The sequence below is a fragment of the Dama dama genome, chromosome 11, assembly GCF_033118175.1.
Source record: "Dama dama isolate Ldn47 chromosome 11, ASM3311817v1, whole genome shotgun sequence".
Classification (NCBI taxonomy): Eukaryota; Metazoa; Chordata; class Mammalia; order Artiodactyla; family Cervidae; genus Dama; species Dama dama.
In genome coordinates this window covers 73,310,307-73,333,069 of record NC_083691.1, presented here as the reverse complement: position 1 = coordinate 73,333,069, position 22,763 = coordinate 73,310,307, and the positions used below count along the sequence as shown (strand labels likewise).

General features: G+C 35.1%; 1 protein-coding gene across 3 annotated transcripts in view; it reads left to right on the top strand.

The window, feature by feature from the left end:
* FOXN2 (forkhead box N2) overlaps nucleotides 1-22,763 on the top strand; it is a 57,110-nt gene that overhangs the window by 15,251 nt on the left and 19,096 nt on the right. For 2 of the 3 annotated variants that reach the window (XM_061155457.1, XM_061155458.1), the window contains 2 exons: nucleotides 5,967-6,098; nucleotides 15,121-15,671. In XM_061155457.1, coding sequence (XP_061011440.1) covers nucleotides 15,135-15,671 — 537 coding nt within the window. In that variant the 5' untranslated portion in view covers nucleotides 5,967-6,098; nucleotides 15,121-15,134. The remainder of the gene's footprint in view (nucleotides 1-5,966; nucleotides 6,099-15,120; nucleotides 15,672-22,763) is intronic. The other variant, XM_061155456.1, reaches the window with a different exon arrangement.

The following is a 22,763-nucleotide window of genomic DNA, read 5'->3' as shown; positions in this document are numbered from 1 at the left end:
TTTGTTTAGAGACAATGGATCACATGCTATGTCACCTAAATCTATGACCAAGAGGCAGTTTTATCCCTCAGAGACCGAAATGCTTCAGTTGTCCTGGATATGTGACATCATGTAGCATTATAATCAAACATGCGTCTTTTTGCAGTCATACTTTTGGGATTTGAATCTATCCTCTACTCTCAATATTGGATTTTATGGGATGGATAGTATTTATAGCAGAGAACCTTAAAACAAAGAATGTATTGTAGGAAAAGGTTGTGAGTTCCTTCAATATGGGTTATTTTTTTTTTCTTACCTGAGAGTTACCAAAGTTATCAGATAATGTGAGCTAGTAGAATACTAAAGTTTTTAGCATTATATTTGTTACACAATGCCTTGCAAATAGTATGTGCTCAGTAAGTGTTACACTTTTATTACTACCCGTGTGGTAAATTAGCAAGAAACTTGTCTTCGTGATTTAAAAATGATGAACTTGAGATGTTGAAAATAGTATCTGTAAACTGCTAAAATATTTAATGGTGAGCTTGTTGTAAGCTTATTGTATTGCTGAGTCAATCTAGTAAACGTAGTACTATGGCTTCCAGTCTTAAGTAGTGGTACATTTTATAATTAATAAAAATGGTTTATTCCTAAGGAGATGAAGATGAGGAAAGGAGGGGGAAATTGAATGGAAATTCCTTTTATTATATAGTATATCTTAATCAGAGACCAAGCTTAAATTACAGTAGAGAACTGAAGTAACTGACCGGCAATTCTGATAAAATTCACAAACATCTTGGATTTCTGTGTTATGCCTGGACTCTGTGGTAGACATTTTCTGTAAAAAGCATTGTTTAGTCATCTGAGCTAAGTGAATGACAGCTTGTTTCCCCTTGCTAGGGTTGCTGTAGCCTGTCAGATGATGTTTTATATTGGTTACTTTAAGGTGATTGGATGGAAAAGCCACAAGTCTGAGAAGGGGCCTACTCTCTGGTTGCTCTTTTGACACTTCTAAGAGTTTAATTTACTGATAACAGTAAGTTCTTGGTGAGAGGTAAAATGATAAGTCAATAGAAATGTTTCCAAATGTCTTAAGAGCATGTAAAAAGACATAATTAGATATTGTAAGTGTATAAAATTAAATATAACCAAATATCATACTCATTTGTCACAAGTTTTAGGAATTTAGATGTTTCAAGTATTTATAGTGAGACTGATTTTAAATAGGAAGCTCGACTAGTAGGGTGAAAACGGTGAGAAACAACTTTATTTGTAGTTCAGATGCTGCCATATAGCTTGAGATTATCCATCCCTTGCTTTAAGCATGGGACTGACTGGAAGCCTTCTTCAGGGCCTCTCAGTATGATTGCTCAAGATTTGGTTTCAACTTCTTTCCAATTCTAGTAGAACATAACAGATGGCATGGTTCCTTTTCACTCCAGTGTAGTAAAAGTTTTGTAGAAACAGCAAAATGATTTTCCTCATTTATCATTTCTGTATAATGAGGAAAGAAGTATTCAATGATGTTTAGGAGTGTAAGAAAAAAATAAATTGTAATAAATTTGCTTCCTGGTGGTTCAGATGGTAAAAAATCTGCCTGCAATGCAGGAGACCCAGGTTAAATGCCTGGGTCAGGAAGATCCCCTGGAGAAAGGAATGACTACCTACTTCAATAATCTTATCTGGAGAATTCCATGGACAGAGGAGCCTGGCAGGCTATAGTACATGGGGTCACAAAGAGTCAGACATGGCTGAGCAACTAACACAAATAAACACGCATCAAAAATTAGCTATTTTTTTATGTCTTTTTTCAGTGCTATTCTTCATTTCCTAAAAACAATTATTATATGATATAGTGAATTAAATATAAATTTACAACAATTAAAAAATTTTCTCACAAACAGTAACTTACAGCTGCAGGGTTCTAAGAACTATGATGTAGGCAAGATAAAAACTTAATTAAAATTGAAAAATGTAACATGAAACTCTAGAATAATTTGAAAAGGACTTTAAAAAAGTATTAAACACATTCATAGAACTGAATTAATTGCAATTAATTCCTTATTTGCCATGGATTTATTTTACCAACGTATACACTAAAAAGCTTTTATGTTCATGGGAATTGCTGGACTGAGGGCCTGATTTTTGGGATTGTTTAATTTTGTATACATGAGTCCATATTTTTTTAAGGTTCTATAGATATTTTTAAGGTACTATAGATATTATCCAGAAACTTACAATATAATAATATCTTGAAAGAAATTATTTTGTATATTTTAACTTGGTGAAAATTCTGTAGATTCAGGATAGTAGATTCTGAACTAGTTAGATATAAGTAAAACTATTATGTAGATGGAGCTTCCCTGGTGGCTCAGTAATAAAGAATCCACCTGCCAATGCCAAAGACACAGGTTTGATCCCTGGGTCGGGAAGATACCTAAAGAAGGAAATGGCAACCCACTTCAGTATTCTTGCCTGGGAGATCCCATGGACAGAGGAGCCTGATGGGCTATGGTCCATGGGACCACAAGAGTCGGACATGACTTACCAACTAAACAGCAGCATGTATGTATTTATATTCTTGTCCTGTTTTGGTTATAGTATTATATTGCCACTCTATCTTTCTATGATTGAGAATGTCATTACTACTGAATGCTTAGCATACTTTATTTCATAGGTAGTGTAGTTGCTTTGTTTTTTTTATATAAATTCTTTTCTTATATATTAGAATGTTAACATTAGGCAGAGCTGTTAATAAAGGAACTTAAATGCTTCAGGGGCTATTAATAGCAATCAACTTCAAAAAGTTCTGAAAGTTTATATATGGTTTAAATTCTTTTAGATTATTAAACTAGAAAGATTTGAAGAAAGATTCTGTCATGTGGCATGACGGGTAAAAGACTGACATAACATAAAGTTCATGGAAACAGTAAAAGGAAGTGAAAGTCACATCATAAAGAAAATGATGAAACTGTTATTGCAGCACTCTTCTGAGAAGTCCTAATTTGTGCCATACCAGAGGGTGTCATTAGTTTAAAAGGAGGCCCATCCTTAATGCTAGAACTTCTTTAAAATTTCTAAGCTTTAAAGCATAAAATATTGTTAGGGATCTTATACTCAATTTTTTTTAATTTGAGAGATACAACATTTATATATATACTGCTTTAGAAAGAAAGCTAATAACAGTTTAAAAATTAATAATAGTAATAATAATTACCAGCTAGTATTCATTGTGTCCTTACTCTCTACCTCTGTTCTAAGTCCTTTATATTCTCATTTAGTTTGTACTGACAACCTTATGAAAGTAGGTACTGTTAGAATTCTACATTGATAGGTCTTCTAGTCTGTTGAGGAGCAGAGCTGGAATTTGAACCCAGGAGTATCTGTTCACAACTCATGCTTCCTCTTAAACCCTCTGCTTCACTGCCACCAGATTCTAATATTAATAATAATGATTTCTATCTTATGACTTGATAATATGAAATTGTCTTATCTTTCACAATTTTAACTTCAAATGTACTGCCTCCTCACATTTCTATTCAATATCTTCTAGTATTACATACTGGAGAAGGCAATGGCACCCCACTCCAGTACTCTTGCCTGGAAGATCCCATGGACAGAGGAGCCTGGTAGGCTGCAGTCCATGGGGTTGCGAAGAGTCCAACACGACTGAAACGACTTAGCAGCAGCAGTATTACATGCATTCATTCCTTTCTCAAGGAAGAAGCCTTTCATTTTATAGTTGTACACTATTTTACCATTTAACTAACAACTATGACAACAGAGCCATGAATGTAGTAGGAATAAAAGGTTTCTTCTTGAAGGACCAGGAGAGATCATTCCGAATAGTATAACTTTTATACGTCTCTTTCTCTCTTTTATCACATTACTTTATGTAAAGACATTATACTCATAATCCAATATAGCTAATATGTTATCTTTGGAATATATTTAAAATTCCTATATGCATTTAGTTATTTCTGGCATTTTAAAGTTCATATTATAGTATATTTCCTGCTTAACAGGAGATAATTTATCTGTATCCTCAACTGTTAAACTATAAGTAGACAAAAAGGGTCTCTTAAGTAGTTGGGAAAAAACTTTCAAAGTTTATACATTAAATTCATGTACCTTAAGGAGGACTCTTTGCCCTTATCATATCTGTATGAAATTCTAATGAAACTTATCTGGCTTTCCAGTCTATAGCAGATAATGGTTCTATAATTGTATTTCCATGTGTTTAATAGAATGCTCTGAAAACCAAATGATCTTTTAACCCATTGAGTGGTAAAAGATAATCTGAACTGATAGAAAACTATTTATGGCCTTTATTTACTCCCTTCTTGTGTGTATATTTTTCTGCAGAAATATTAACATCTTTCTTATGGGGTCCTGTCTCAGACCTCAATGGCATGTCATATAATATATCACATATACATCGTAGTCCCTTTCTAAAATCTGAAATACTCTATAAATTCTGAAATATATCTGTCCTCAAGGATTTTAGATAAGGGATCATATACCTGTATAATCAGGTACAGTGACTACAGTACAACTGAGAACTAGGATATAGAACTAAGATTAATCCAGTAACCCAAGTATAGCATATGTGAGACCTTTCAGTGTGAAGCAGTGTTTGTAACTGGAATAATACATGGATCTCTTTTAAAGAAAATAATTATAGATTCCATTTTTAGAATCACTGACTTTAGTTTCTGAAGTAAGTTTATTTTTAAGTCTGATTTTTTTCCCTTTATATTGCTTTTGAAATGAAAGCACAAAATGAAAATTTTTAAAACTTGTGTCCCCCAGAGTTTATCCATGGCACATACTAATTGAGAAATACTGAGAAAGTGGGAAATAGTCCTATATACTTGAACAATCCCTTTAAGTATTATTCTTTGCCAAATCTTTGTTTACAGTAGCCTGAATAATGTATGTGTTAAGGCGCTTCAGTTGTATCTGACTCTTTGCCACCCTATGGACTATAGCCCACCAGGCTCCTGTGTCCATGGGATTCTCCAGGCAAGAATACTGGAGTGGGTTGTCATGCCCTCCTCCAGGGGGTCTCCCAACCCAGGGATCAAACCCGCATCTTCTGTGGCTCCTGCATTGCAGGCAGATTCTTTACCGCTGAGACACTGGAGAATCCCTTCATATATGCAACTGGGAGATAGACAAACATAAGTGGAGTTGGGAAGGCTAATGATTTTTCTTGCAAGCCACCAAACATTTCTGAACACTTTGAGTGTTTTTGCTATGTGCCAAAGTGCCAAGTGCCAAACGGCCTGGCACTTGGATGAAGAGGTGAGAGGAAAGTGGAGCGGGGTTGGTCTGGAGAGAGTGGGTTTCAGAAGACTCAGGTGTTATCCTGGATGCACTGCCTCACGGGAAATGGTTTTGGCAAAATCACTGGCTCTGAGGCTGTTTCTTCCACAGTAAAATGAAAGGGTTGGAGTGTATGTCTTGGCCCCTGTTGGCTTCGGTGTTCTGTGACCTGCTGCCATGGAAACAATACAAACATCGAAGTGGGGCTTAAACCTCACCTTCCACTTGGAACCACATTTTCCCTTTGACTCCTAAGGCTTCTAGATCTGCCTCAACTTTGAGAGTCATTAGAGGAAAGGACACAAAGGTAGACTGAGTTAAGACATGCCAGTGGGCCCCCAGCCTGAATCATAGTTAAGGGGTTAAAATATTTTTCCTATATTTAAAAAGTATGATTTTTAAAGGGGATGAGAAGAAGCACCCTCTGGAACAAAAAATGTACACATGACTTTTAATTACTACCTTTCACCTCCAGGGAACTGTCTTCTACCTACTACCAGCTGGCAATCACTGTCATTACAAGCAACTCTTAGTGATAGTAAGTCAAAGTTCTCAAATGTAGAGAAGTAGAAGAAAGTTAAGAACCAGTGCTCTGAAATACAGGATAATATGCTTCAGAGATATTGCCATCAGAAACTAATGTAAACCTCTGTTTCCAGCGACATGGCGAACTAAGCACCTGGACCAGCCTTTCTGCTGAAAACAACCTAAAATGCTGGATCAAATGCATTAGTGCTCAGGCACAAAAGTAAAGACTATTTAAACCGAACATGAATTGGAAACCCAGTGAGGTAAGCTGAGTACCGAAGCTGGCTCCTGCCTTGAAGGTATTCACCAAATCAAGTGAGCTTCTGTTTTCATGGCCTTGTTGGGGCTCAGGAATCATGAATCAAAACCCAGAGCCAGCCAAAGTAAAAACATGTAGATCTTCCCAGATAATAGCACTTTACCATAGGTGTAAGAGTGATCTAGAAATTCTTCCCCAACAAAGTTATCTTTCTATAATATTGCTGTGAACAGGAAAAATAAATCTTTACTGAAAATTTGTTACCATAAACCAGCCCTTACACTGGTTTGCAGCCTGAATTCACATTAGACCTCAAGCTAAGAATTTTAAATGATCCTGGATTGTTGCTACCACCAGGGGCCTGACAGAGGTAGCACAAATCATAATCATGAAGGAATTCCTGTTGGTAAAGTTTTAATGAAAAATGAGATGCTTAAAATAAAAGTTTACAAACCATCTAAGGAAATAGGGCCCAATATAAGAGAATCTGTCGAATCAGACCTACAATTCGATCATATCTTGGGATTATCAGATGTAAAATATAAAAGAAGTATATTTAATATGTTCAGTGAGGAAAAGAGCAAACATTCTGTAAAAGAATCAAAAGTCCTAGAAACGGAAATATATAGTAACTGAAATTAGAATTCAAGGGTTAGATAAAAGCAAATAGACCCCATTGGAGAAAAAAATGATACAATGAAAGATAAACCTGAAGAAATCCAGAGAGACAAGAAAATGAAAATTATAAAAGAGGTTAATAAAGGGGAAATATTTAAGAGAAAACATGGAGCACTTTGAAAGGATTATTAGTTTTCAATAGCAATAATGGAAATAGAGACCATGAAAATAATAAACTCAGTGAAAAATACATCTAGAAACTGACCTACTCTGAAACTGAAGTGAAAGTGTTGGGCCCTAAATTATTTCCAACTCTTTGCGACCCCATAGATTGTAGCCTGCCAGGCTCCTCTGTTCATGGATTCTCTAGGCAAGAATACTGGAGTGGGTTGCCAGTGAACTACTCTAGTTCAACCCAGAATTCTATAGCTAGCAAAAAGAAAGACATGCTCAGAGAAATTTGAAAATTCACTAGCAAACTGCTTTTTTTTTTTAGATTGAAGTATGATTGATTCACAGTGTTAATTTCTGCTTTTTAGCAAAGTGATTCGGGTACATATATGTATGTACTTTTTCATATTCTTTTCCATTATGGTTTATCACAGGATATTGAGTATAGTTGCCTGTGTGATACCATAGGACCTTGTTTATCCATTCTGTATATAATCATTTGTGTCTGCTAACTCCAAACTCTCATGCCGTCCCTCCCCCACCTCCCTAGCAGACCATTTTAAATAGAAGGAAAATGGTCATTGAGAGTCTTGAGATTCAGGAAGGAATGATGATCAAAGGACAGTAGTAAGTGTATGTTAATAAAGTGTAACTTCATTTTCAAAACTTGTATAAACAATAATAATAGTGTCTTATGGGGTTAAAAAAAAGCTAGAACTAAAACAGCAGTTATTTTAGTTATTTACTAAATGCCAGTTATTTTATAAACTGGGAGGAGGTGATTTGAGCTAGTATTCAAAAGTATTTTTATTACTCAGGAAAAGATTAAAATTAACTTTGGATTTTGATAAGTATGTGTGGTAAAAATTTTTAAGTAACACTTAAGTAATAGAAATACATAACCTCCAAACTAGTAGATGATGAAAAGGTGGAACCAGAAAAAAAATAATCCCAAAGAAGGCAAGTAAGATAAGAGAGAAGGAAACAGTGCAATAACAAATAAGATGATACAAGTAAATCCCATTATATCAGTGCCTTATATTTTAAAATGTTTACCTATATGGGATTTAGTATAGACAACAAAGAAACAAAGAAGAAGGAAATGGCAGCCCACTCCAGTATTCTTGCTTGGAGAGTCCCATGGACAGAGGAACCTGGTGGGCTACAGTCCGTGGGGTCGCAGAGTCGGACATGACTTAGTGACTAAACAACAAAGAAACAAAAGGAAGACGTGTTGTAAAAATGTAAAACATGTAAAAAAACATGTAAAATGTGGTAAAGTGATGGAAAAAGATATACCAGGCAAATATTAATGGAATGAAAACTGGGATATCATTTGAAATAGACTTTTAAGGCAAGTAGAATTACTAGAGATAAAAGAGTTGATACACAATAGTATATGTTTCAGTTTTCCATATAGAAGTTTTAAATTTGTATACCACTAATAAAACCACAAATAAAACATTTATTAATAGAACCACCAGGAAAATTTGACAAATTTCACCACTGTAGTGGGAGATTGTAGTATATCTTCCTCATTAATTGGTAAAGAGAGCAGGAACCCCCCCCCCCCAAAAAAAATCAGGAATATAGAAAACTTAAACAGTGTAGTTAACAAGCTTGATCCAATGGACATATATTGCATCCAGTACTGTAGAAACATCAGCTGAATCATCATGATAATCAACACCTACTGGACCATCAAGCAAGTTTCAACAAATTTCAGAGGGTTAGTATGCTATAGATCATTAAAGTTAGAAATCACTAAGAAAAACAATCCCATGGAAATTAAGATGTATTCTTTGAAATAACTTAAGTATGAAAAAGGAAATGTTAATGGATCTCTTGCTGCCCTTTGTCTAGAAAGTGTTAAGTCATTCCTCAATTTTGCGTGTGGCAAACACAGTCCTGTGAAATGGGCCACATAAAGGTCTTTCATTCTTGGCATACCTGGTGAGAGTGCTAAGAGCCGATGATGGATTGGTTCTCCCAACAGAAAGGACAAAAGTTTTAGTAAATGATGCTGGAACAATTGTGTCTTCATACGTAAAAGATGAAATTGAATTTGAAAAAATACATCCATATATTTTCAGCGGGGGGGGGGGGGATTGACTTAAATGTGAAAGGTAAAAGCTGTAATACATATAGAAGACAGTATGGGATAAAACTTCTATGAATTTTGTATACAGAAGAAACTCTTAAATGAGAAACAAACTATAGTAACCGTAAAGAAAGAGTTGATTCACCCTATTAAAGTTGAGAACTTTTTCATTAATAGGCAACTAATAAAAAGACAAGCCATCTAAATAGGGAAAGATATTTGCATTACATATAAAAATTAGTATCCAAACAATAATGGGGTGCCATTGCCTTCTCAGACAAATGGCTTCAGTAGACACTTAATAGAAAAGGGAGTCTAAATGGCACACACACACAAAATTATATATACATTTGCCTTCTAGGTTTCTTTTGTACATGAAGAGATATTCAACTCCATTAGTAATATGGGAGATGCAGATTATACCACAACGAGATACAATTTCACAGTCATCAGGTTGGAAAAAAAAATTTTTGATGAGTTCATGGAGCAAACAGTATACTTGTACATTCCTGGTAGTAATCTGTCATTAGCAGTTAAAGTTGAAGAAAAGAATACTCTGGCTCAATAACTGCTGCTTCACATGTATTGTGCTTTTAGAATTTCAGAAAACTTGTTTACAGTTGTGTTCCAAGGGATATAAACAAAGATGTCCATAGCAATACTACTTGTAATAGCCCCAAACATAAACATAAATAAATGTCTAAAGAGTGTAATAAATAATGGTATATTCATACAGTAGAATGTAAATCATCTGTAAAAAAACGAATGAATTACTGCTGCAGTAATGTTAATGAATTTGGTGGAAGGGAAAACAAGCTTCAGCACAGCTCAATTTTGTAAGATGTGTGAAAAACTTAGAGGGCTAAGTAATATAATATTCAAGGATTCTAACTATAAAGGAAAAAATTTTCGTTTGCTTTGTCTTTGTTACAACCAATTAAAATGTGAACAGATTAAGTCATAAAATCTATGTGGTTTTAAACAACACTGTATGTTTAGGAGGTTTCTTAGTTATTTTCGGCAAAAAAAAAAAGCTCTCACTGTGATCTCTAAAACCTTTAATTCAGCACCTTGTAACACTGAAAATTCACTGCCTCGGTTTCCCTTATTTATTCTCTGTCAAGCATTTCCTCTCAGACCAGTATTGTTAATAATACAAACCTAAGCAAAAGTGCTCCCCTCTAACATTTTGTGATGTGATCTAAGAATTATGATATGAAATCTTATTTTTCTTGCCCTGAAGTTGAGTATCACTGTATCATTGAACATGATATGCAGACATGCAGTTCTCTGTTAGACACCTTTAGAGATGCGTGAGCTGCATAGTTGTGAAAAAAATATGGTACATTTTAATACTGAGCTCTCTCCTCAAGATACTACCATGGCCATTACACAGTGAAAATCTAGGGAGGGGCTCAAATAATACTGGGATTATTTGAACTCTTCACTTTAAAAATTGTCCTTGTGAGAGAAAATTCTGTTCTTTCCTGAAGTGTAGATTTAGAGTCACAAATGTGTATTTTGCTAAATTGTCTTGTACATTTACTTCCTCTTTTGGTAGCAGTGTCTTGGTTTTAGAAATCAGTTTATAGTGAATGTATTCATTATTTGAGTTATGTTAGTTACACACCTAATAAACTATGATACATTTTTCTTTTCTCTTTTTGGCCGTGTGGCGTCTTCGTTGCTGCACACAGGGTTTCTCTAGTTTCAGCAGCAGGGACTCCTCTCCAGTGTGATGTGCAGGCAGGCTTCTCATTGCAGAGGCTTCTCTCGTTGCTGAGCATGGGCTGTGGGGCATGCAGCTTCAGTAGCTGCAGCACATGGGCTCAGTAGTTGGCAGCTCCAAGACTCTGGAGCACAGGCTCCGTAGTTTTGGCACACGGGCTTAAGTTGCTTCGTGACGTGTGGGATCCTCCCAGATCAGGGATCAAACTCCTGTCTCCTGCACTGGCATGCAGACTGTTAACTACTCTTCCCCTGAGCCACCAGGGAAGCCTAGGGTATATTTTTCAAATCCCACATTTTCTACACTTAACTGCCTATTTTGAGTGACATTTATTATGTGTAACAATTATATTTGGTTGATTGAAGTATTGTTCTTAAAAGATTACTAAAAGGAAGTATTACATCACTAGTCCAGATTTCCTTTTATTTCTGTGCTTATTTTGCTTTATGAATCAAACTTCCATGCATATTATTATCTGCTACTGATTATTTTCAGTTCATTTTAAGAAGTAGTTTCATAAAAACTTAAAACTAAACCTTTTCTTGATTTTGGTGTAAAATGTATAGACCTTCTGTTACAGTGTTACATATTATGTATTTCTGAAAACACTGAAATTGTGCACAGGTGAAATGGGTCACACCCAAAACTTGCAAAGCTTTGTAACCAGAACACTAACAGGAGTAAATAAGCATGCTAGAATATTCTAAAAGATACATTAAATCTATTACAAGTAAAGAAATATTACAGGCAACCTGAGGTTTAAAAAAAAAAAAAAAAGACGAAGAGAAAGCCTGACTGAAGCTTGTGCAAGGAAAGGTTGAAGCTACAGGGTTGTGGAGGCAGTGGAATGCATAAAGATCTGGAGAGGAGATTTCATTAAGTATTTTCTAGAAAATGCATATGGCCAAGCTGTGCCAAGAGGTGGAAAATGGGTTGAATAAGAATTGTGTACATACTGCTTTCCACTGTGTTAGCTTATTTCAAGTTTAGCTTTTATTACTTAGTAGTGTAAAGACAAAGGCTGAGAAAAGTCATGCACAGACCTATGTGACTTTCACATAGTACTCAACTCTTTGCCCTACATACCAGTGAGCTAATTTGTGTTACAGAAAAGCTTAGTAACAAACTAAACTGTACTAAGAATATGAGAGGTAGCTTCTGTTTTTGACTAGAGTCCTTTGATCAGTCTGTGACTGTTTTGTGATTTTGTTTTGTGTGAAATCTAAATACAACTAAAAATAATCTAACACAACCTTTTCTGCCTTGAGTATATTGTTTTAATTTTAAACTATAAAAGTAATAAACATCTTAAAACACTGGGGAATATAACAAAGAAAAAAATTACAAGTTATTATATAAGTTACTATATAAACCACTGTTAGCTTCTTCTAAGTAAGTATATTTCTTACTTTTTTTTTTTGCCAGTTTTTAGTAAACTTTTTTGTTTACTTCACAATCTTCAATTTTTACTTCACGATCTTCATTTTTAATGACTACTAAATATTAGATTAAAGAGATGTGCTTTCGTTTACTTAGCTATTTCTCTATAATAAAATATATAAACTGTATAGTTTTCCTCTTTTTCATAATTACTGGATAAACATCTGTGTGTGTACGTGTGTTTGTGTGTGTGTAAAAGATAAGACGAGAATATTTTCTCTGACTTAGGATTATTTCATTGGAGTGGCTCATAAGTGGAAGCATTGAATCAAAGAGTATGACATTTTTAATGATTCTTGGTGCATATTGCCATCTTGTTTTTCAAAATGGCCCCAGGTCTTTGCCCAAAATTGTGTATGATAAATTTTTTAAACTGGTGATAGGGCTTCCCAGGTGGCTGAGCGGTAAAGAATCTGCTTGCCAATGCAGGAGATGCAGGTTTGATCCCTGGGTTGGGAAAAATCCTCTGGAGAAGGAAGTGGCAACCCCCTCCAGTATTCTTGCCTGAAAATCCCATGGACAGAGGAGCCTGGTGGACTACAGTCCACGAGTTCACAAAAAGTGAGCAACTGAGCATTAGCATGAAATGATTGATATTGGGCAACAAAAGATATTGTTACTTGTATAATGTTACTAATTATTTGTGTTTATCAGACACTATGATAAGTATATTATCATACTTAATGTCACCTTTTTGTTTTGTTTTGCATTTTTTAATAATCAGTGAAGTTGAATATTTTCTAATACATATGTTTGTTATTTATGTACTTATTTGTAAGGAAAGATCATTTGCCTATTTATTTTGGTGGACTTGGTGTTCTAAAGTACTTGTCAAGGATAATTTAAAAACAGCTTTTTTTCTTTCCTTGAAAATACAATGACAATTGAAACCTTACTAAGAGGATGTCAGTCTTTCAACTTGATTTTTAACTTTGCTTGGCTATTTGTGGCGCTAGTGGTAAAGAACCGACCTGCCAATACAGGAGACATTAGAGATGCAGGCTCAATCCCTGGGTGGGGAAGATCCCCTGGAGAAGGAAATGGCAACCCACTCCAGTATCCTTGCCTGGAGAATCCCATGGACAGAGGAACCTGTGGGCTATGGTCCTGACTGGCAAAGAGTTGAACACAACAACTGAGGCAGAGTAAGCAAGCAAGCAATTTTGCTTTATTCTTTGGCACATTTGCTGCCATAGTATTGTCTTGCATCTTAAAGTAATGGGATTTCATTCTAAACTTGTGATTCAGAGGATAACGTATTTGCAAACATTTGAATTAGTTTCTGATGAGACTGTCAACAGTACCTGTTTCAGGTAGTGTTGCTAAAAATAAAGGTTCCTTAAGAAATTGAGTGTATTCAAATGGACAGAAAAGCTTGAATCTTGAACTCAGCCTAGTTTGTAATTTCGGCTTCACTTTTTATTAGCTTTAGAACATTAGGCAGTTTACTTACTTGTCTTCCATAACAGCGATTTCAGTTTTCTGATTGTAACTAGTGGGGATATTTCCTAGTATTAATGGTTTGTTTCAAAAATAAAGTAACTTCTAAAAGTAGGTAGCCCAGCACTTGGTATTTGTTGCTTATAAGTTCATTTCAGTTTGAAATCATAATTTGAGTGCCTCCTTATGCCCAATGTTTTGTTATGATGTATTAGGAGTACAAAAGTAAAAGACTCTTACTACGGGATTCACAGTGGGGGAAAAAAGGATCATATGTAGAACTAAGTAATAGTGTAAATAAAGTTTATGTATTTTAATTGACAGTCATTTGAGATACAATATGTAGTATTTAGTACAATGGCTTACACCCCAAATATTAGCTGATGGATGCTACTGATAATTGGGTGTTCTGAGACCACATCTAATAGCTCCAAGAATCCAGATTGTTTTATATCCAACACTGACCGGCTTCCATAATTCTTGGAGAACCCTGCCAGCTGTGTTTTAAATAAAATCAAACCCCGGGACTGCTCCTCTTACTTCACTTACATACCTGTAAGAAGTTTGAGTAGAGTAATAGTAGGTGCAGAGGGCTTTTCACAGAATTCGGAAATGAGGTACCTTGAACCGTTGAAAATGAATTAAAGGGCACATTAGTTCTGCCACTTTCCTTTTTGGTCAGTTATTCTTCCATAGTAAGATTTTTGAATTGAAGTATGTTTCAGAAGCAAAACAAAAATCATTGAGAGAATAGAAACAAAAAAGGATAGCTTAGAAACAGCTTTTTTTCCTCCCCTTGAAAATACAGTGACAGTTCAAACTTTACTAAGAATGTCAACCTTTCGCCATCAGTACTTGATGAGATAGTATATAGAAGGAAGAGTTAAAAATACTGGAATTTACAATAATAAATCTGTAGTAAATATGATTTTGCTAGTAATGAATTTAGTGATTAAGAAATGTTATCTTTTTAGTATGATATACTATAAAAATATTAGAAGTTATTTCTTTATAGTATTATAATCATGTTTGAGGAAAGAGTTTATTTGGAATTACTGTTTGAGCTTATTTTAAACTTGATTATTATGTATTTTGAGCCATATGTATGACTGTTAACTTCACTGTCATTATAGTGAAATTATAGATGAATAGATTATAGAATTTTATAATTGAAAGAAGTAATCTATTCATTTTTAGTAATAGCAAACATTACTTATTAGGCAGTTACTATGGGCTAGGGACTGTAATAAGTATTCAGAATACATTCAGCTTTATTAATATCACCTGTACATATTTTGCTATAGTGGGGTATTTTATTTATAGCCATTTCAAATAACATGAAATAAGTTCTGTTCCTTGTATTATAACCTTTAGCATTTGTTATGCAAATATTATACTTAAATATTATATAGGATATTGATTGTAAAATTTCTCTTATTTGGGGATTTTTAAATTTGTGTTTCCTTTTTCCATGTGCTTATGAATCTTAAGTATAACATTGGTTGATAATTGTTTCTTTTGTTGCAGAACTGTAAGAGTAAATGGGTCCAGTAATTGGAATGACTCCAGAAAAGAGAGCTGAAACTCCAGGAGCTGAAAAGGTTGCAGGATTAAGCCAGATTTACAAAATGGGAAGCTTGCCTGAAGCTGTTGATGCTGCCAGGCCAAAGGCTACTCTAGTGGACAATGAGTCAGCAGATGATGAACTCACAAACTTGAACTGGCTTCACGAAAGTACTAATCTCCTAACAAACTTCAGCTTTGGAAGCGAAGGTCTTCCAATTGTTAGTCCATTGTATGACATAGAAGGAGATGATGTGCCATCCTTTGGACCATCGTGCTATCAGAACCAAGAAAAAAAATCAGCAACTTCAAAGCCCCCATACTCCTTTAGTCTTCTCATTTATATGGCTATTGAACACTCTCCAAATAAGTGTTTGCCAGTCAAAGAAATTTATAGCTGGATTCTGAACCGCTTCCCATATTTTGCAACTGCACCAACTGGCTGGAAGAATTCTGTTCGACATAATCTTTCCCTGAATAAATGTTTTCAGAAAGTGGAAAGAAGCCATGGCAAGGTCAGTGTTTATGAACATTGCTATATTTAGAGAGGTGGGGGAAAATAACCTGGAGATCTTAAAATATGAGGAAGTCAAAGGAAGACAAAAAATAGTCAAGTCAGCTTACTTCAGCTTGAACTTAATTTTATTCACCATTTGCTTTCATCTCAGATGTTTTTAAATTTCTTCAGTATTGATATAAATCTAGCAGAATTCTGTTCAGTCTATTAAAGGTACAAATTAGGTATAAATTAGGAGTTTATTATTTTCTTTAACTTTTAAAAATTGAAGTATAGTTAATTACAATGTTGTGTTAGTTTCAGGTGTACAAAAAAGTGGTTCGGTTATAATTAGTTTTTTAACGTCCCAACTTTCTGTTCTTAGTTTCTATAGTATTCTTGTTGCTGTATTTATATATTCTTATTTATTCAGTATGGCAGTGTCTGCCTTATAATTGGAATGTGGATCATTTACATTAGTGTAATTGATATGGTTGTATTTAAATCTATCATTACATTGTTTTCTATTTAAATGCTTTAAAGACTTATTCTCTTGTCTTCTGGGTAGCATAGTTTGTGATGAGAAGTCTGTTGCCATTCTTATCTTTGTTCTTCTGTTTGTAGTTTTTTTCTCACTGTGCTCAAGATTTTTATCTTTATCACTTACTTTTTAGCAGTTTGACTATGATGTGTCTAAGTGTGTTTTTCATTATTTTTATCCTGCCTTGGTTTTTCTGACGTTCTTGGATCTGTGGTTTGTTGTCATTCATTAAACTTAGAAATTTATTTCCTCATTATCTCTTCAAATATTTCTTGTGATTCACCACCTACTTCTGGGCTCCAAGTGAAAATATGTTAGACCATTTGCTGTTGTCTCACCTCTTGATTGCTCTGTCCCTCTTCCTAGTCTTTTTCTTTCTTTCAATTTGGATAATTTCTATTGATCTTTGTACAGTTTTATTCTTTCTTGTATCCATTTTGCTGATCAGCCTAATAAAATCATCTTCATTTTTTTTTTTAAGTATTTTCATTTTCCTTTAAAAAAAATAGTCTCCATCTTTCTGCTAAAAATTTCCCACAGGTCTGTTAAACAAATTAACCATAGTCACAGTCTGATAATTTCAATATTTGGGCCATCTCTGGGTCTGGTTTTGTTAATTGTTTTGTTTCCTGCCTTTGTGTGTCACATAATTTTGCATTGAATGTCAGACATTGCTTGTTAAAAAATGGTAGAAACTGAAGTAAAGAGTATTTCTATCAAGAAATAGATATGCCTTTACTTCTCTCAGGTTGTTAGTATGGACAGGTATTGATCAATCTAGTTAACAGTTGAGTTGGGTTTGGGTTTTGTGGTTGTCATAGTTACCTTGGTATACCATAGTCTTTACATTCTTATGGAGAGACTGCTGATACTCTGTACTTAGTGTGAGGCCTGGAATGTCAGGTGATTTTTCTTGGCTTTTCTGCTCCACCTTTACCTTTCAGTTTGCGACACATTTAGCTTAGAAGTGGGAGGGGAGTTAAATATTTCTCTCTGTACTCTTGCTCCCCCCTTAGCAGTACATTGTTCTTCCTTGTTACTTGGTGCAAGGTTCTTGGTGTGAACAGGATAGGTTTCTTGGTTCGTCTCCAGTTTTAGTGTCAGGCAGGCTTATTGTATGCCTGTGCCTCAAGTGTGGGACTTCCCTGTCTCTTGCATGAGCAGACTCTCCCATCTACCCAGTGAGGTCCAGAGCTGCACTTACCAATAACCAGATCCCTCCATGTGGCTAGTGGTTGGTATACTGGAGAGCACAAATAGAGGATACTTTGTCATTGTATAAATTCCTTTGGGAAAGGAATTAATGCTGTTCCAGCGTTCAGGACAGTTTCTTGTCCATTCCCATCATGGTAGGTAAATGTTACCTAGTATCAGTGGGAAGTTCTGGGTACAAGTGAGTGACCATTTCCCAGTGGCAGCAGGTCTCTGCTTTGTATCTTTGGAGCATTTGGGCATGAGCTAATTTCCTGTCCTCCTCCACATGATGTATACTGCATTGCCTAGTATCAGTAAAGTGTGAGGATGACTGGGTTTTGTACTTGCCTTCCAATAGCAGCTGTCTTTTGCTGGTGACTGGGCTGAGGCGGGGGTACTTTGTCTCTCAATGGCAGACAGCTTTTGCTTCTTATTTGCTTTGTCCAGGGCTTAGGCAGTTTAGTGCCTCTCCCAGAGTGACACCTGATCTCACCTTATACTCATTCAGGACCTGGAGCATGAATGAGCTTTGCCTGATATCCTTGCTCCAACCACAGACCATAGTCGGCTCGATACATCTATCTCCATCTCCAAGGGTGTCTTCCTTAAGTCCCCTTGAGTATTTTATTTTCTTACTCTTTATTGTGACTGCCACTTTTTCCATGCTCTACCAAAGGTGAAACAGCTCTTATGTTTCATCCCTCCTCACAGGACCTGTCACGCCTCAAAATTCAATTCTTCTTGCAGCCTTAATTCTCAGGCTCATAAAAAATTATGGTTCTGTATATCATATTGGTTTTTTTCTTGTTAATCTAGGAGTGTTCTTTTGTAGTTTTCTATAACCCAACTGGTAGCAGAAAACTCCGATTTTTATTTGGAATAAAAGTTTAAAAAGCAAGCAATTAAATCTTTAGATAACCAAAGGATTTCATTAGGACAGTGCTGTTCAGACTTGAAAGTATCTACTGATCATCTGGGGATCTTGTTAAAATACAGATTCTTCTTCAGCAAATCTAGGATAGAGACTGAGGCTTTCTAATTTCTAACGGGCTCTGAGGTGATCCTGATGCCTCTAATCCATGAGACACCCTGGGTAGGAAGGCATTTGGACACATCATTATCTTATGATTAAAGGAGATTGTATTAGTTATCTATTGCTATGTAATAACTTGCTATTTAACACATTCTTTACTACACATGGAATGTTTATGAAGGCCAGCTGTGTGCTTGGCCGTTAAGAAGCCTCAGCAATTGTTAAGGATCGCTCTGTTGTAGCTAGCCTCCAAGATGGCCCCCAGATGAGCCCTGCCTTCCAGTATCTCTGCCCTTGTAGAATCCCCCTTCAATACTGAATTTGGCTGGTTTGTGTAACCAAGAGGATATTGTGGAAATAGAGTGTGCCTTTTGAATCCAGGTCATAAAAGACATGGCTTCCATCTTGGGTTCTTGGCCAATTAGCTGTATGGGAAGTCAGCTGCTGTATCATAAGCACATTTAAATAGCCCTATGGAGAGACCCATGTGGCGAGGAAATCAGACTCAATATACATATGAATAAGCCATTTTGGAAGCAGATTCCCCTATCAGTCAAACTCTCCTTTCAGATGACTGAAAGTGTTGAAAATTTTGGATGTATTCTTTCCACCATGCATCATTAGATTTTATTTTTTGAACTGTATCAGTTTAATTCTTTTCTAGTTTTAGACCTATTGTATTTATGCTTATGGCAAGATATAAAAGAAACTAGTCATCAGCATTGGTGTTCAGTAGAAGGGTCTAGGGAAAATATGATAGAATGGAAGCGAACAAGGGTAAGTTAAGTGTGAATGAGCAACAGTGTCAAATGTTGCAAAAAAACTTGAAAATGGGGATATCCCTGGCACTCCAGTGGTTAAGACTCCACACTTCCACTGCAGGGAGTGCAGGTCTGATATGGGTCAGGGAACTAAGATCCCACATGCTGCATCTCACAGCCAAAAGAAAAAAAAAACTTGATTAGCATCAAGTAGCAGCCAAAAGATTAGAATTAAAAATATATGAACAGTGGTGTATTGATAAATATTTAACAATTGGGTGACAGTGAAGGTATCGTTTTTGCCGATTTCCATGATATAAATATTTCTATCGTGGCCATTTTCAAGCTGCCAACATTATGTCATTAAATGCAAAATTTGGACAAAAAGTGATACATTCAAGTGGGATTGGGAGTGCTTGTGGTTTGTTTTTATTTTTTAATAAAACACTGCTTGAATCAGTACCTTAAAATACTGATTTTTTTTCTCTTTCAACATGCAAAACGCAAGTAAGTTATACTTACTTCCATTAAGTTTGGCAACCTTGAAAAGCACTTTTTCTGATGAATAGTTGTTGTCTGGAGATGATAATCTCAAAAAAGAAAGCAAGATGACAAAGGTCCAGGTCAAACTACAGGTTGATACAGACATCTGGTCACCTGCTATGGCTGCTGCTTAGCTCCCTGCCCTCATCCATACCATAGTTATCACTCTCAAAAGATAGGCCTAAAAATCTTGGCTTGTTATATATGAATTTTAAAATCAGAAAAACTAGGCAAGGCGTTTTTGCTTTGTTTTTATGTTTTGAACATTAACATTGAAGTCTTAAAATCTGTTTTTCAAACTTTGTTATAAAAGCCAGACTGAAATATTTAGTGTGAGATTTTAGCTGGGGAACGTGAAATCAGAAGTTTTGCCTGATTTAGTACAATTTCAGGCGGTACATTTTCGTGGTGGTGATTTGCTTCAATAGCTGAATCCCAAGAAATGAAGTCATGCAAGCCACCATTAAAAGTTCATACTATGAGCAAGAATTATGAATGCCCTTTTAAATTCAGTGGTTTTAAAAACCACTGAAAAAGGTAGTGGGGGGGGGGGTGGAAATATTAAAGTGTACCGTGCCGGTACATAAAAACATTTCAGGAATAGTGAGCATTGTTTCTTCTCCCAGTGTTCTTTACAACTTCCATTAAGATAAATCTTAAAGTTCAGTTCTCAGTATATTCCTTATTTCTTCAAAACCTTAAGTGGTTCTTTACCAAATACGTCCAAAAGCCTTAGAGTTTCAAAATGCAAAATAGTACATGAGAGAAGGCACATTTCCTGTTTCCACTGCACACAAAAAACATGTCTTGTAATAGTCATATTCACTTTAAAACAACACTTCTTAAACTCTTATTATTTGTGTTCTGTCATCTAAGCGCAACTTAATAAAGAGGCATAGTTTTTAACTGAGACTTAGATTTAAAAATAAGTTTTTTGCTTTAGACTCTAAAACATAGGTTAGCAAATACACAATTTTATCTTGTTACTGATACTTTGTGAACGGGCTCAGTGAACGGAAGTGCTGCCATGGTAACACAAAACAGACAGTTATTTGGAGACCTTACTCAAGATACTTAACTGCCCTGAACTGCAAATTTTCAGTACTAGTGCTTCCAATGTGCTATTTCAAGGAAATACCAATTCCTCTATGATCAAAACAATTTGCAGTTCTCTCACAATAGAATTTTAAAAGTAGATTTGAACTAAATAGCTTCTGGGAGTATAATCTCAGGAATACCAAGATAGAACATGGTTAGAATCATTAAAATAATTATCTTAGTCTATATATGAAAAATAATTTGTGTATTTATTTTCTATATGAAACTGAAGTGGTTTGGGGACAAAGGATACTGTGGGTGCTATCATTTTAAAGTTTTATTTCTCTACCTTCAGAATACACTTCACTTAGGCCAAGTGATTGGAAATACATGTAATTTAAGATGGTATGGCCCATCACTTAATTCAAAAATACATGGGTAGAAATTTGACTTCCTTTGGAAAAAACTTAAAATTTCAATATAGTTCATGTGATATCTTGCTGCCATAGGCCAGAAAAGGTTTCACCTGATGGGATGGTACATTACTTTCTGTATTACAGTATGATATGACACCCATGGTTTTTCTTTTCCAATATATTTAAGTTGCTGGGATGTTAAAAACTGCCTTACACTCAATTACCATACTTTTCCTCACACAAAAGTGTTTTTCCCTTATCAGTTTAATTCTTGTTTATTTCTAACTTTTGTCTCATATTCAAAATTAATTAATTTTTGTTCTTACTGTTTATGTTTTAAAAATTCCTTCATCTCTTAGAAGAAAAAAATAGGAACATAAACTGAAGAACATAAACTGACTTTCTGCCATTTTCAGTATAACCTCTTAGTATCATTAACTTTGCAGCTCTGTCACTTACATAAAAATTATCTTATTTGAATCTTGTCACAACTCAGTGAAGTGGTCTGGTTTTTTACAGATAAAATATGAATTAGAGGACAGACAGAGATTAAATGCTTAGTCCAATGTCATGTAGCCGGTCAATAAGCAGTGTTTTAAGATTTTGATTTTAAAACCTGTGAAACTGTTCCTTCACTAAACTGTTCTGCTATAGTAGTTATGACATGATATTCAGAGATTTAAAAAAAAAAAAAACAACCTCAGGAATAGACTAATGTTACCTTGAAAACAGTTCAGGAAATGGGAGCACCCTGGAATTCATCACATTAAATCTTCAGCGATCATAATAGCTTACATCATATGGGATTTTATACAAGCAGAAAGGAGCAGGGGAATAAGACACAGGTCAGTTTTATTGTTGTCTAGATAATTGTTAATGTTGTGAGGTATAATTCAAATTTTCAAAAGGGATTTTTGAAATAGAAAAGGTATAATGTAAAAACAAAAATTAGTAGCAGTTTGAATCTCACTAATCTTGTGAGGAAATTTTGCACACCATGGTGAGAAGGGTTCAGGTTATACCTTATATTTAACTTGACATTTATATCTTCAAAAGATTAAGTATCTTCAAAAATATTTATTAAAGTTTAATGTCAGTACCTAGTGGAATGGAAGCAGAAAAACAAATTATTAAAGAATAAAAACAATGATATTAGACTGGAAGAAAGAGGAACAGTTTTTAGAACTGCAAAGAAAATGAACATAAAACGTAACAATAGTAGTATTTGGTGTTAAGGGCTTATGTCCAGAAGGTACTGTTTTTTATGTATTTTGAGCATACTAATACACAGAGAACATAGACATTTTTCTAAAGGTTACACAGCTGTTAAGTGACAGAGCCAGGTTTCCAAAGGAAGGTATTCTTCTTCAAGGATTATACTCTTAACTTCTGTGCAAGTGGTATTTAGCTCTTGGAAAGTGGGATGAGTTTGCAGTTGAACCTCCTCCTTGCATGGCTGTGGGCTTCTATATGTAAGCTGTGGGTCCATGTGGTACGTTTGTAGGGATGTTCTTCTAGTCAGACTGTTCAGGTTGGTAGATAGGGATGGATGTTCAGCTAAAGAAATAGGATAGATATACCCTTA